Source organism: Vombatus ursinus, unplaced genomic scaffold (genome assembly GCF_900497805.2).
Source record: "Vombatus ursinus unplaced genomic scaffold, bare-nosed wombat genome assembly UNPS02014772.1, whole genome shotgun sequence".
In the NCBI taxonomy this organism is placed as follows: domain Eukaryota; kingdom Metazoa; phylum Chordata; class Mammalia; order Diprotodontia; family Vombatidae; genus Vombatus; species Vombatus ursinus.
In genome coordinates this window covers 3,246,716-3,263,556 of record NW_020954550.1, presented here as the reverse complement: position 1 = coordinate 3,263,556, position 16,841 = coordinate 3,246,716, and the positions used below count along the sequence as shown (strand labels likewise).

Here is a 16,841-nt window from a genome sequence, read left to right as displayed (position 1 = left end):
AGATAGATAGATAGATAGATAGATAGATAGATAGATAGATAGATAGATAGATAGATAGATAGATAGAGGGCACAGGGTGAGTTGAAAATGAAGGGGTGATATCTAAAAATAAAATTAAGGGGTGAGAGAGGATTATACTGGGAGAAGGAGAAAGGGAGAGGTAGAATGGGGTTAATTATCTCACATAAAACAGACAAGAGAAAGCTTTTACAGTAGAAAGGAAGTGGAGGAAAGTAAGAGGGAATGAGTGAATCTCATTCTCATTGGATTTGGCTTAAGAAGAGAATAACATACATACTCAATTGGGTATGGCAATCTATCTTACCCTACAGGAAAATAGGGAAGAAGGGGATAAGAAAGTGGGAGGATGATAGAGGGGAAGGCAGATTGGGGGAGGGGGGTAATCAAGAAGCAAACACTTCTGAGGAGGGACAGGTCGAAAGAGAGAATAGAGTAAATGAGGGGTGAGATAGGATGAAGGGAAATATAGTTAATTTTTCACAACATGACTACTATGGAAGTGTTTTGCTTATTGGATATGGAGGTCGAGGGGGAATGAAGATTCTAGAATGACTCCCAGGTTACAAACCTGAGTGATTTGAAAGATGGTATTACCTTTGACAGAATTAGAAAAGTTTGAAAAGGGGAGATTTTGGGGGAAAAGAAAATGATTTCTCCTTTGGACATGCTGAATCTGAGATGCTTATGGCATATATATCCAGTTGATGATGTCCAGTGGTTAGCAAAGGTAAGGACTGAGGAAAAGCCATTCATATTTGACAGGTAGGAGACTATTGATAACCTTAGACAAAGCTGCTCAAGAAAATAGTAGAATATTTTGTATTCCTACTGAATGGGAAGTGGTATTCCTGTAGGATCAACAAGAGCAAAGAAGATGTGAACTGACATAAATTGATTTTAGAATATGTTCAATGCAGTTTTAGTAATTTAGTAATTAAGAAATAAATAAGTGAAGTGCAAGTATCCTGTCAAAAGCTGTCCTATCTCATTTCGATTAGATGACACTAAAATTTAAATATTGCTAGAAAATTTATGAATATCAAAAATAGGAAGTCATCCTTACATTGCTTATGATACGGCTTTTTGTTTTACTGAGTTAAAAACTTAAAGCTTAGTTTTAAAAACTGAAATACGAGTTTTCTAAACATTAGAAATGTTATCCAAAGGTTAAAACAGTAGAACAGTATTAACATTTCTTAGAGCTGGCATGAGTCGATGAATTGACCTTTTAATGGCCAATGTAGAACAGAAGAACTATAATAAACTTAGTATTACTACTTTAAGTGAGAAATAAATACAAATGAATATCACTTTCTTAGCACTACTTTCCCATTCATAGCCAAGTATTTAAGAGAGTAATTTATCATTGACTCAGTTATGATTTATTGAATGCCCATAGCATACTAAATTCTGTCCTAAACGTTATGCAGTGGTATTTAATAAATACATCTATTTATGTGACAGCATCTATTATCTTCAAGGTCCCAAGGTTACAAAGACAAAAAAAATTAATAAAAGAAACAATCCTTGCCCTTAAAAAACATACTGCTGAAGGGAACAGATACTTAGATTAGTAAATACAAAGTATACAGAAAACAAATGTAAGGCAGATTATGATGGGGGAGCACTCACAAGTAGTGGGATCAGGAGTTATATCCTTGTGTAGGAAGTGGAACTTGAGCTGCCCTTTGAAGGTAGCTGAGAAGAACAAGAGGTGGAGATGAGGAAGGAAAGGATCCCCCATGGGGGAAGAGGCAGGGATAGCCTGTGCAGAGGTGTGAGTGCCAGAAATGAAATGTTGTGTTTAAGGAACAAAAATAAGTCATCTTGATAAGAACATAGCATGAGTTCTATGGAGTAATATGAAATAAATGTGAAAGGATAGATTGGAGTCAGAGTGTAAAGGGTTTTAACTCTCAAATAGAGGAGTTTATGTTTTAAACTAAAAGCAAAGGGAAACACTGGAACTTCTTCATCAGAGAAATGATATAGAAAGACAAAAAATGGTTTAAAAATATACTTTTGACTTCTGTGTAGAGGATGGATTGAAGAAGGGACAGAATGGAAGCAGAGAGGCCAATTAATTGTTGTAATAGTCAAAAAGGAGAGATGGTAGTAGTCATGAGTCAAGAGAAGAGGACAGATGTGAGAGATGTTTTGGTGGTAGAGTTGGAAAGGCTTGGCAACTTATTAAATATAAGTAATGAGGCAGAATGGAGAGATAAGAATGGCACTGAATTTACACATCTGGATGGCTGGAAAGATAGCCTTTGCCTTTGGCAAAGTCGGAAAGGAAGAAGAATGGTTTGGGAGAAAAGGATATGAGTTCTTTATGAGTCATGTTGAGTTTGAGATACTTAAGGACGTCAAGTTGCTATAGAGAGAGCAAGAATGATAAAGACCAGGAAAAAGCTTATTTGATTAAGAGATCATTGCTAACATTGGAGACTGAAGTTTCAAGTGAGTGAAGTGAGAAGTGAAATTGGAATGGGTTTAGAAGTGAGTTAAAGTAGAGGAAGCAGAAGCAACAAGTGTAAACAACTTTTTCCCTCCTCTAGGAGTTTGGTTCTGAAAGGAATGAGAGATAACAGGATGATAGGTTGAAGGGTTGGCAGGGTCAAGTGGAGGTGCAGATTTGATTTGATTTTATCTGTTTTTTAGGATGGGGGGAACCTGGTCGTATTTGTCAACAATGAAGAAAGAGCCAGTAGATAGAGACTAAAGATTAGGCAGGAGTAGTGGGGTTGATTGAGAGGGCATTCATGGAAGACACATTAGGTGACAGGAATAGGGACACAAATAGAGGAGTTGGTATTGATGAAGGGAAGGACCATCTCTTTATTAGAGAAAGGAGTAAAGGAGAGATTGGGGAAAATATCGAGGAATTTTGGGGGTGGGTACTGAGTAGAGTAAAGGAGTGAGCTTATGACTTATGGCCACTATTTTCTCAGTAAAATATGAGGTAAGATCTTCTTAGGAGGAGACATAAGCAAATGGTGTGTATAGGAGACTTGGAAAAAAGAAGAGATTTGGCATAATTGCTGTGAGGAGTACCAGTCAATTAGAGATGGAAAAAAATGGTTTCTGTGGAGCAGCAAGGGCTCAGTTGAGATTAGGTAACATACATTTGTCAGAGGCCTAGTCAATAAAGTTATGTGACTTCCTCCAGCATAGCATAGTCGGAGCAGGGAAAGTAGATGGTACAGGAAACCCAGATTTAGAGTTTAGCAAGGGGTGAATGGGTAAGAAAAGAGATAAAAGGATTCAAGAGCGTAGAGCAAGATATAATTGAACTGATTAACTATAGAGTCAAGCTTGGGAAAGGAGAAAAATCAGCTCAGAATAAAATTGATGGCCTGGGAGAGCACTGAGGCAGTCACAAAGTGGCTATGAATAATAGGAAGGGCCATTGAGGCACATGGAGAGAGAAGGGTAGGAAATAATGGTTAGATAGTGAAATGTCAAAGTTCTCAATAATGTGAGTGCCACATGGGATTGTGAGATCAAGGGTATGACTATCTCTGTGTGTGGATGAAGTAGAATGAAAGTGAAGTTCATGAGATTTAAGGAGACTAATGACTTTGCAGGCCAGGATGTTTTGAGGAAACAGAGCCACATATGTATGGTGAAATCCTCAAGGAGCTAGGGTTGAGATGCGGAAAAAGAAACAGTCACTAAGCATTTATTAAGTACTTATTATGTGCCAGGTACTGTGCCAAGCACTGGAAATTTAAAAAAAAAATGGCAAAAGACAGTCCCTACTCTCAAGGACTTCATAGTCTAATTGGGGAAGCAACATGCACACGATTATGTGTGAATAAAATATATGCAGTCTAAATTGGTGATGACTCCTTGAGAAAGCAGAGAGAATGACCTGGAGACTGGTAGATAACTGCTACCAAGATCAAGATTGGGGGAGGGGGTAAGGGAGTGTGTAATATAAATCTAGATATTAGGATGTAGAAAGGAATACACACATGTGTGCGCACACACACACACACATACACACACACGAATATGTGTATGTGTATGTATTGAGAGGCAGAGGGGGAGTGTGCCAGCTCCAAACAAAGAGGAATTAGTTGCTGAGAAAGGAAGTAGCTGCTGGAAGTAGCAATGGGGAGAAAGGTATATTTCTCTTGTTTCTCTTGGTGTAGTGTATTATGGGACATTCAAGAAAGTATGTCTAGTGCTGGAGGGACTGATCAAAAATCCAGTTAGTCAAGCAACAGGCATGTATTAAGCACCTGCTCAGGGCCAGGTAGAGTGATAGGTTCTGAAAAGTTAAATACATAGCATGAAACAGTCCATATTTACAATACACTTACATCCTAGCAAAAAGATACCATATACATATATAGTATGTGCTACATAAGTATAAAGGGAATAAATAAAATTAAATACAAGGTGGTTAGTGAGGGTTAGTAGCTGGTGGATCAGGACAGGCTTCATGGTGTTTGAGCTGTGTCTTGAAGGAAGAGAAGGATTATGTGAGACAGTGGTGAGGCAGGAGCATGTTGCAGCTTGGGGCTTGGCCAGTACTGAGGCACAGAGATGGAGATGTGGTGCTTCACATGAGAAATGAGAGAAGGCCAGTTTGGCAAGATCACAGTGTGGGAGGGAAGTAAATGTACCCTAAGAAATGCATTGTAAGCTTTGAAAGGTAATTGGGGCCAGGTCGTGAATGGCTTTAAAAGCTAAAGAGTTTATATTGTATTGTAGAGGCAATAGAGAATTACTAGAGGTTTGGAGTAGGGTGGTGACGGTTTTCAGATCTGTGTTTAAGGAAAATCACTTTGGCAACTGTTTGGAGGATGAATTAGAATGGAGAGAGACTTGAGGCAGTGAGGCTGTTGAAGGAAGCTGTTGTAATAATGTAGGTGAGAGGTATGATTAGGGTCTGAACTCAAGTTAGATATAAATAGATTATGGAGATAGAAAGAGCAGGCTTCAGCATCTGATTGGATATGTTGTGGTAGGGAGTGAGAGATGCTGTCAGCATTAAGAACCTGAGATACCAAAAGGATGGTGGTGCCTTTGACAGAAGTAGAGAAATTGCAGGGGGGTAGTTTGAAGGGAAAAATAAAGTTCTCCTTTGTACTTCTCAAATTTGAGACATCATTAGAACATCCAATGTATTTTGAGGCCAACGAAATTTCTATAACTGTCAGAAAATGAAAGGAGCTATAGAGGAAAAGGTCTAAGATAATGAGAAGTTTAACAATAGAATGATATTCCATGTGGCGTGGTAGAAGGGGAGAGCAAAACAGGACAAATATTCAGTATGACTAGAGCTAAAATCAGTGGGGATGAGAGATAAGGAAGCAATAGTATGGGAAACGGATTTTCATCTAGGCTGTAATCATAACAGGTTTAGGAAGAGGTAGGCATTTGCTAACTATTTTGTTGTTCAGTTGTGTCCTACTCTTCATGACCCCATTCAGGGTTTTCTTGGCAAAGATACTTGGGTGGTTTGCTATTTTCTTCTCCAGCTCATTTTAGAAGCTGAGGCAGACAGGGTTAAGTGACTTGACCAAGATCATACAGCTAGTAATCTGTCTGAATTCAGATTTGAGCTCAGGTCTTCCTGACTCCAGGCCCGGCACTCTGTCCACTGTGTCACCTAGATGCCCTTGCTAACTCTAGGATGGGAATTCATTACCTACTGACTGGATCTCCTTCCTTGAAGAGCCTTAGAATGGCAAAAGGGAGTGTCAGTTCTCTATCAAGCATTAGGAAAGAAGGGAAATTGTGCCTAGTATTAGAAACCCTGTTCCTAGATGGAGTACTCATGGCAAAAAAGGTTGGGCCTTAAGGTTCAAGCCCTGGATAGGATGTTGGAGGTGGTGCCTGTGACTGTGGTCCTGGAGGTCAGAGGCCTAGAGTCCAAACTCAGTCCTTGGCTTATAGACAAGGTCCTGATAGCAAGAAGTCTGATATCTGAGTCTCTAGAGGACTATGTCCTAGAGATAAGGGCCTGATGCCTGAAGCTCTGATTCTGACATAGGTCCAGTCCAACAACAGAAGATTTGTCTCATTCCAGCTCTGTGGTAATGGAAAGCTGTCATGTTTCTATAATGAGTCCAGGCAGAGTAGTGAGTGGGACTGGGGACTGGGGAGGCAGGGAAGGAGTATAAGAATAGGTTTAAGGCATTCACTCTCCTTTCCATGAAGGCAATTCCTGGTTTCCTTATCATGGCTCATACTTGTTGGTCTCTTGCACAAGTCAGCTTTTACTCTGCTGGTGCCCTCTCAGTCTTATGTACATATGAAGTCTCCAACAAATGCCATGAAACCCATCTGCAAGTGTGATCCACCATAGTGATTTGGGAAGGATAACATCATGGATGAAAAATGGACTAGAATATGCAAAGCAACTTAGATCAGTTTCAACTAGATTCATGAGGTGCCCGGGAAAATCAGGGCAGAAATGTTCAACGTCTTAGTGCTGCCTATGATGATTTTCATATTAGAACATTTATCTACAAGGAAGAGTAAAGAGCAGGAGCTTGGGTCACCTGACTTGCAATAGAAAGAACATGTTGAATCCTCCTGAATTATCACATGACAAAATAAGAGCTTTGCAGAAGGTTGGGGGGAAGAGGCAGATGGTTACACTCAGAGGCACTGGGTTGGTCGTGAAACAAGGATGGCTGACAATGGATGAACCATGCCAGCAGAAATTGCACTACAAGCCAGAGATTGACATCATTCATACTCATGAAAACTGTCACTTTGTTTTGCCACTTAGAGAACAATTTATCAGATAATGTCCTGATAGAGAAAAAGGTAGAAACACAAATCAAGATGAAACACGTTTTGGGAGAAAATAGTAAACACTTGCCAGCAGTATGACAACAAACTCCAGAACTAGCTAAGGGTCCATAAAGCAGCAGGATTAACTTACTTCTATGTAGTGAAATAACTAAGGTCGATTCATGGTGGATATCCACCTTCTTAAAGAATTTCATCAGTACAATCTGCATGTCTTCCAGAATGCCAAGTGACTGGGCAGGGTCATCAGTAGGTCTCAGGTTATAAAAATTCTGGTGTATTTGGAGTGATATCATTTACCATTATGAGAATGCCTACCCTACTGCTTTTCATATAGATAAGTACATTATTTGTTAATCTGATGCTAGCACCGAACAGCTATTTCCCAACAAGGTCAGGTTAGAAAATGTCAAATGAAGAGATGGTAGAAGAGGACCAGATTTGCAGTCATACATAAGGCATAGGTTTAGATGTTAACTCTCCTGCATACCACTTGTGTGATTGTGAGCAAGTGACTTAACCTCTCTGGGCTTTAGTTTCTTCATTTCTAAAATTAGTGGGGTAGAACAGATAATTTCTAAATTCTCTTCCAGCTCAAATCCTGGGATAAGGACTAGAGTATTGATTGTATTGAAGGACAAAAGTATCAAGCCAGTCATAAGCCCCTTTCCCCCCACCCAAAGCATAAATACAATTAAATAAGATTTTGAAATAGCTAGAAACATTAAGGTCATCTTTACCAACCAAGCTATTTGACCTTGAGGATCAAGTCACCATCTCTGGGCTTCATTTTCTTTATTTGCAAAATGATGATCTCTAAAGATCCTTTGAGATTGTGAAGTTCTAGATTTTTGAGTAGATAGATGGTGCATTAGAGGTGGCAAGAGTGTTGAGCCTCTTAGCAGCCCCCTTGAAGGCAATAACAAAAAAAGCCTCAAAAGATAGTGGTTTCCCAGGAAAGGAAAAATGATCCAGAAGAGACAGGATGCATTCCAAAACAAGGAATAAAGAATATATATCAAAAGAAACTCAAACAAAACCACAGAAAGGGAAATAAGACAAATTAACCTCAACAATAGCCTTAGAAATGAAGTCAAAACCATAAAATGGATAATGATAAATAAACTTAAGGAAATAAAAGAAGAAATGAAATTAGTGAAGAAGGAACTAGGCAAGATAATGAAACTCAGTAATTTGGAAATACTCCTGAAGCATACAGTAAAACGGTAGAACAGTTCTTCTCTTGTATGGAATGATATAAACAAAGGGAAAAGGAATTCAAGGGATGACTCAAGTGGAGGAATGCTTGGAAGCTTTGCAAACAAAAGTAACAGATCCGCAGGACAGAACTTAGAGAGTACATAAGAGTTACTACCTTTAAAAATAGTGACTAAAAAAATATTCTTATCACCATATTTTATAAAACTATTTAAGAAAATTTTCCAGAAATATTAAAATCAAGGGACAGATTACAGAATTCACAGGATATGCCATCAGGGATAAATCTAGACTCACTCAGACACATTACTGTAAGACTCTTAAGACTACAATGACTGGAAGATGATTTTATAAGCAGCCAACCAAAAAAATCACACATTAAAGAATACCAATTTTAACTGAACAAAATTTTTCACCCAAGGTAAGGAATGATAGAGGTTAAACATGTTGATGTCAGAACTCAAAGGTAACTTGGTCATCCCACAGTCAGTTACCCAAATTCTCTAATAGTATACGCACAGTTTAGAAATAGTTACTGGTCTGGCATTAGTTTCTTCAGCCATCCACATATTATAATTACTATTACTGGTTTCATCTTCAGAAATGAAGAACAGATAGGTATGTATATACCCCACCCATTTTTAGGCATTGACATGGACACATGTTAAATGTTCATTGATCTAATGTCTGTTGTTAGAGAATTATTTTATGCTTAATAAAAAAATGCTTATAAACCAAAATATCTATTTGAACTGTAAATGAACATTTGCATAGACATTTTCTTTCTTCAGTTGAATTTATAAATTATACTAGTCACACCTTAAGTGGGTATTCTATTTAACAAGAAAAACTAAACAGTCCTTTAGTTTAATGTCCAACACTAGCCAATTAATACTCTAACCTGTTTTACATTAGCAGTAATAACTGGACTGATGTGAACCTTTTTCTATATGTGCCTACTATTTTCAGTTATTTTAATAACTTGTTTACATGTATTTTAAAAGCTATTTACAAACTTAATTTTATTTCTTGGCCCATAGTTTTTTCTAACTCTTTGCCCAATGATATAATCCATTTAATTGTATATAATTCTCTAAATTCTAAGAAGCTATTTGGTACAGTGGATAGAGTGTTGGGCATGGAATCAGAAAGACCTGAGTTCAAATCAAGCCTCAGTTACTTACTAGCTGTGTAACTTTGGGCAAGTCCCTTGATATCTTAGTTTCTTCATAAATAAAATGGGGATAATAATAGCAACTAATGCCCAAGGTTGTGAAGATTAAATGAGATAATATTTGTAAAGCACTTTGCAGAACTTAAAGTACTTTATGAATGCTACCTATTTTTATTATTAAAGCATGTTATTTTTCCTTACAATTGGGTACCAGCAATTAAATTCAATAAGTGAGGTTTCATACTATCCTTATGAATCACTAATCAATGGAAACACTTTGAAAGTTGGAGAACAGTGAGTAACACTCCTAGAATTTATTTAGCACATCTAGAGAAACATAGGAAGCAGAATAAAGTATGAATAAGGATAGAATAAATAAATGAAGAAATGGAGATAACATCACTGTAGTGCCATTTAAGAGTGATTGACCTCATTAGTTAAACCTAGAATCCAAAATAGATCTGGCCAAAGATTTTCATCTACCACTTGTGCAGCATACTGTTCAATCATAGGCTAATGGAGAAAGAAGGACAAAACTGAATTAAGGTCATATTATCTAGTGAAAAGAATACTGGACTTAGAGTTGGGAAACCTTGGTTCTAGGTATATAACCTTAGACAAGCCATTTAGTCTTTCTAGGACTATTTCCTCATCAGTAAAATGGAAAACTAGACAAGAAATTCTCTAAGAACCCTTGCCAAAACTGTAAATTCTATGAAATGAAGCACATTACTGAGAGACAGCTAGACAGAATGTGAGAACAGCAGCATTGGATTGATAATTATCTAATTTTTTAAGACTGAGAGTCTTGAGGGGCCTACTTCACATATTCAGTATTTTCATCAGCATCATACATAACCTATGTAATATTAAATAAATAGTGAAAGCTGGGCAGTGATTTATTCTACAGGTTTGCATCCTTTAGGAGGAAGGACTTAAGATTAAATATTTATGCTATCTCATCTTTTCTACATGTGCAGAGCTTTCCTTAATGACAAAGTGTATGCATAAAGAGAGGAGATCCAGACCTCTGTAGCTGAGGGAAAGCAACTTCAAAAATGAATTATTTTCTTTGCTTTATCATTTTTATTGAGACAGAATATTAATTAAATAGAATATTATATTGAAAGAGATGTTTTCATAATCAGTATGTGCATAAATTATATTTAAATAATCCATTTCATTGTTGTATGAAATTATCAGTAAGTATGGAATGCATCATTCATTCACTTAAAGGTATCTCATTAGATGTGACTTAAAACTGAAAAATACTCAAAACATGGTGTGTTCAGAAGTAGCAGATTTCAAGTCTAATGTAAAGTGTATTAATTTTAAGGAAACAATGTGAAACATTGAAGTAAAAAAATCCAACAGGTTCACCATTAAGATAACCACTAGTCTGCTAGTATTGTGATGCTTGCTACCATATAACTACACTGAACAGGACATGCATGGAGAATAAATAATCGTGAGATACTTAGGCAGCTGCTGTAGGTCAAGCTCAAGTCAGTTAATCCTAAGTAGGGTGAGTGGTCTTCAAAGCAATACGGAAATAAAAAATTGTTTACTTTTGAATAAAGGCATTGTCCGTCCTGTAAAGTGAAGTCCCTGTTTGATAAAGTGGCTTACAAACACAATGGCTACAATTCTACAGCATCTTTACAACTGTAAAAGAGTTGCTTATATGTATCATTTTTTTTTATCACTTTCATGATAATGAAAGAGGGACTGTAACATAATACACTTATGGCTGTAGCTATCATTTATTTTTTAAAAGCTGCTGACTAGAATTAGTAAAAATGGACGATCCTGTTTTGAACTGTTTTTAATGGGGATGTTTCTAATATTTCTTCATAATATGTAACTCATGTTTTCATGTAGATTTTTTAAAAAGTCATGTTAATGATAAATCAGAGTCCCAAAAGGCCTCAACTAGCTAGGGTAATTAGAAGAAATAAATAAGATGAAATTTAATAGGGACAAAAAAATGTAAAATTCTACATTGGATTAAAAAAATCAATTTCTTGAATAGAGAAGACATGGCTTGACAGCTGTTAGCTCTGAATGTTAACAGTATGAACCTGTTAGCCCCTACTCCCAGAAAAGAATGCTGTATTGAGAAGAAGTCTGTTCAGAATGAAGGAAATCATAATCTGCTCAGGTTAAACTATATTTGTAGTATTGTTTTCTATTCTGGGTACCACTGTTAGGGAGAGACTTAGCCAAATTGGAGAATGTTCTGAAGAGACTAATAGAGATGGTAAGAAAAAATGTCAAGAAGGATCAGTTGAAGGAACTAGAGATGTTTAGCCAGAGAAGAGAAGACTTAGAAGCAACATTATAGCCATCATGAGAAAGAAACAGTAGACTCCTTCCACTAGGATAACTAGAAGCAACAAATGGAAGTCTCTGAGAGGAAGATTCAAGATTGATCTAAGAGAAATGAACTAGCAATTATGAAATGATCCTAACAGATAACTATCCCAAAGTGAATGAGCTGGCTGTCTTGTGCTCCCTCTCCCTGGAGGTCTTTGTATAGAGTCTGGATCACCACTCACTGGGATGTTGTAGAGGCTATTCTTAACTCGTAGGATTTGGACTTGGCCTATAGGATCCTTTCCAACTGTTGGATCCTATGATTCTGTAATTTCACGTGGGTGTGTGCAGTAAATTTAACTGACAGATGACTGGGCTCAAATCATAAACTGAATAAAATATTTTACTTGAATTGGACGAGTGACAGCTAAGATATAAAATAGATATGTGTGTTTGTTGTGGCAACACTTCATAACAAGGTTAGTTGATTGATCTTGTATTATTGAAGCTCCAAAGATTCCAAAAACTATACTGTGTCTCTGGCTTAATTGTTTTTTATGATGGTCTCATCTTTTGCTACTCAGATTTCCTCTCAGCAACCCTCTGGATGATGCAAATAGATTTGTCATTTTGGTCTCCAAAAATGCCATTTCTCTTGGTTAATTTCTGAGTACAGTTACTTGATGTTGTTCCAAGATGATTACTTCAGCATCCCTTTAATTTATAGTTTTAAAACTTTTTTTTTTTAAGGCAATTGGGGTTAAGTGACTTACCCAGGGTCACACAGCTAGTAAATGTGAAGTGTTTGGTCTGAGGCTGGATTTAAACTCAGGTCCTCCTGACTTCAGGGCTGGTGCTGTATCCACTGCGCCACCTAGCTGCCCCTAGTTTTAAAAGTCTTAAAGATGTTCTTATTGTGGGATTTTTCCCATTAACGATTTTAAGTGTATTGTCCTTAAGTTTGTCTTTTAAATGTGCATAAACTCTTCTAAGTCCCCTGAGGACTAGTGTGTCTGCTAAAACATCCCAAAGTAATTTATTATATCCTTACCTCTGTAATCTATAAAGACAGTATAATAAAAACCATGAACTTTTAAAAAGAATTCCTTTCACAAGCATGGTAAGATTTGTTATAATGTATAAAATATTTGGATTTAAAATCCTTAGTTTGAGAAACTTTATGTGGAATGACCAAATTTGACTTGACTATAGCACTAAGTAACTTGTGTGTTGGAAAAATTTTGAATGTTTAGTTCAGTTCATTATTTGTGACAGTCACTGTGTTTTCACATCCAAATGATCTTATTTCCTAGAATCTCTTGAGCCTGGGGGATCCATTACAGTTGCAATGGGTATTGACTTTTGTGATTCCACTCAGACTGCCTGTTTCCAGTTGTGGTAAGTTCAGTGTTATTTTATATTTGTAGTTTGTTTAGTGGTACTAGGTTGATTGAGAAAAATTCCTGGTTATTAATAACAAACTCTTAGCTTTCAGCTAGCTAGCCTTTTCTTCCAAAAGGTGAAAATTAAATGCTTTGTTTTGATCTATTTCGGACTACTCTGGAATAATTATACAAATGGTATGGAATATGGACATTTTCAGTATTTTGTTTCATGACTGAAATTAGTTTCATAATTGACTTTTAGAGTACTATAGTCTCATATGCATGTGTTAGCCTCAATCTTTCTTAATGATATATGAAGAAACTATGGTATGATATGGAAAATTTGAGAACATGATATATATAATACAATTGTACATCTTAGCTGTTCATCTTAAGCTTCTCACATTGGAGGATTAGTAACCAGGCTTAGTTATCTGAAAACCTGTTGGACTTCGTTACTTGAGTCATTAATTTAGGAACTACACATTTAGTATTGTTAAGTAAGTATTATTTTGCACTTTTCACAAGTGACTACTGCCAAGAACTATTTTAGAGAATGGAGGTGAAAGACTAGTTCTGTAAGTAATTCGTAATTATAGTTTCCAGAATCAAAGGTTTCTATTGAAATCCAATTTCTTTATTTCTTTTTCCATTCTAACCATTTGATATATTTTTCTTTTGCTATTGTTATTCTTCTGGAATCCCATATTAATAAATCAATACAAGTCTTTAATAAGTTCTGAGTTTAATCTTTACACTCTGGTTTTCTATATGGATATATTCTTTCTAATCAGCTATAAACTTTGTTTATCCTACTGGAAAATGTTAAGTTCCAGGTTGTGGTGCTTTTTATTGCCGAAGAAATGTGTGATGTATTTTGTCTAAATTACAGACCTTTTTTTTTTTTAACAGACAGATTTTTATTATAGAAAATCATCAAGTTTACAAAATAGTCACTTTGTAACAGGAACATAGATTACATACATAACTTTTCTTTGACATATAACTTTTCAGTTTACCGGTGATTCAGGCCTAATGTTATACCATTTATTGCTGAGAACCTGCGATGATGAATACAACCAGTGTAGCATAGCACATTGATTTTATGCAGATCATCACCTTTATGTTTTGGGAGGTCTGCTGTATTAGTGATATATAAAAACTGATTACTTTTTCCAACATTGCCTAGTAATTGTTTATTATTTTCCTATTAGAAAAACAAGACAGATCAATATTACTGAACACCAGACTATGAGTAACGTCACTGTAAATAGATTTGCCTCCCATACCACTGGTGCATTCATTGTAATGACTTGGGCAATGTGAACCCAATGACAAAGCTCATGTGCCAAGTTAGTCTAAAATTGAGAACCCACAATTGTCCCTTTTCTTATGAAGCTTTTATATTTGACTCTTTAGATAAATAGGCATGTCGTGGTGTTTTTTTCTGGTTTACCTTTTTAAAAAAATGTTTAGCCAGTATAAATAATTTTTTGGGCAAAATCATTTCTAACTTAATTTTAAAGTCCCTTTGGGCATCAATGTGTGGGTACTCTTTAGTCTATAAGTATTTGAACTGCTTTAAACAATTTCTCTTATGTCACACTTTTCCAAAATAGGCTTAAAATAGTCTTGGCTATTTTAGGAATTAACTTAAATATATTTTCCATAATATCTTAATAATATCTACATATATATGTTTTCTAAAATTTTAACTATGGAGGTTTATGTGCATAGCATTTATTTGAAATTTTATTAGGAATTGGCTCAACACCAAAGCACCCAGAATCATGATTATTTTCCTTATGTGTTCCAAAAAGAGCACTTTGTTTGCATCAAATGTAATTGATCCTGAAGCAGTGTAATCACAATTACTCACTTTCTTAATTGGTCTGCCCAAAATCAGAAAATGGAAACCGATCGACAGTGTTTAAATCAATAGCTTTATAGTAGTGCTTGTGGGGGTAGGGAGATAGTGGTAATGTGTGGATCAATTGATCTTAGATGCCAGTCACCAACTGTGTGTTTTGCATAGTAAATAGCACCTTTTTGCTTAGTGATGTACTGTACTTTCTTGGTGGTTCAATAAAAAGGAAGAAAAAGAAAGAATATGTGATAGATGCTGCTTTTTCCTCCCAAGTACATTGGTGTAGATAAATAGAAGGAAGAAGAGCAAATGTGTAATAGATTCTGCATTCTGAAGTGGCTGTGAACTATAAAGACAAGCTATTCAATGCAGTTCCTTTCCATCAGAGCAGAAAGAAAATGGGGCAGTGGGTCCTGTTTCATCATTGAGGCTATGGATTGGTTTCATATTATTATGATTATTAGGAAACTTAGTGGGAGAGATTAACTTTGCTCTGATGTATTTATATTTTAAATGGTTATCCAATTCAATACCTTATGAATATCACCCATAAATCATTAAGTATACTTTAAAACAAATGCAGTTTAGAAACAGAGAAACAATCCCCATCGTCATTTGACATATTTATATATTAGTCTCTATGGAGAGATTAGCAGGTATGGAAAAGATATAGTTCCTTTGTACACACATACACACACACACATGATGAATGTTTGAAGGAACATATGTTCCAACAAGAGTTGAATGTTAGTCTAATATTCAATCTTCTTGTTTCAGTATTTTGGTAGATCTTGATGTTATCAATGTTGGCATTTTCTCCAACCATATAGTCTCATCATTTGTGATTATTGTGTATATCTTCATTTATAAATGCCCTACCCATTGAACTGAAGGTTTTTCTCTAGGTCTTTTAATATTCTCTGGGTGTCAGTGCATCATTCAGATTATTCATTTGTTATTCTTCGCTCTTCATTATGTGACCAACTCACATCCTTTTCTGATCATGTATCTCCTGGTTGCTATCGTGATGTCACTCCTTTCCTGAAAATAATCATTAGTATTACATTACAGGCTAATTATGCCCACCATATGTCTCTCCATTGGCCACAGTTTCCATTCTTTAGAGATTGATGTGGTTCAGGATCACTGGATGGATATTGGTTTCGGAAGATAATTTGGGAACACTGGAGGCATGGTTTGGTTTCCCAAATTTAATCCAACTTCTTCCTCCTATTTAATTTTGGTTCCAGGTTATTCTCTATCTACAATTTCCATCCAAAAGATATGCACTTATGGACTAATTCAATGGACTCTTGCCAACTGAATGTCCTAGTCTGTACAATAGGTTCTTCATCCACTTGATTTTTCCAAACTTTTGAGTAATTGGAAATATCATTTGATTGCCTCTATAAAATTCCAGGGATGAAATTAGTAAATTGTTACCTGCAAATAGGAGCATCTAAAAGAATTTAACATCTGTACTGAATCCTACTTCCACTTATATTCTGGTGGACATCCACCAGTAGAGAGGCAAATACTTTGACAAGCATACATCTCTTTTTTCTGCTTTGATTGAGACTGATAGGGCATCACCAGACACAGTAAACTCTGCTTTATTTATTAAGGGATCTTATGTAATCTGAAAATATGCATTGTTACTTTGCTCTACTGAGTCAAACGCTTAGAAAAAATCAACAATGAACAGAGTATTATCTTTTATTTCCTGGCCCTTTAGTCACTGACTATGAAGATATGGTTTCCTGGACCAGTATTTTTCAAAACAGTTGGAGCAGCTCACAACTTGTAAAAGCTGCTGTAAAGCTCTGAATTGGCCCAACTGTTTGAAAAATATTTTGGAGATAAAATGTGGCAAGAAAGTGTCCACACCCTTTGACTACAGTCAGACAGTCAACAAGCACTTAATAAAAGCTTATTATGCACTGTGCTAAGCACTAGGGATAAAAAGAAAGGCAAAAACAGCTCCTGCTCTTTAGAAGCCCACCTTCTGTTGGAGGAAGACAACATATGAACGATAGATAGATAGATAGATAGGTATAGAAACATAAATATAGATATAAATGTAGGG

General features: G+C 36.1%; 1 protein-coding gene across 1 annotated transcript in view; it reads left to right on the top strand.

Moving 5' to 3' along the window:
• Nucleotides 1-16,841, top strand: part of AP3B1 (adaptor related protein complex 3 subunit beta 1) — a 338,444-nt gene that overhangs the window by 295,065 nt on the left and 26,538 nt on the right. The window contains exon 24 of the mRNA XM_027863441.1: nt 12,817-12,901. Within this exon, the coding sequence (XP_027719242.1) occupies nt 12,817-12,901 (85 nt within the window). The remainder of the gene's footprint in view (nt 1-12,816; nt 12,902-16,841) is intronic.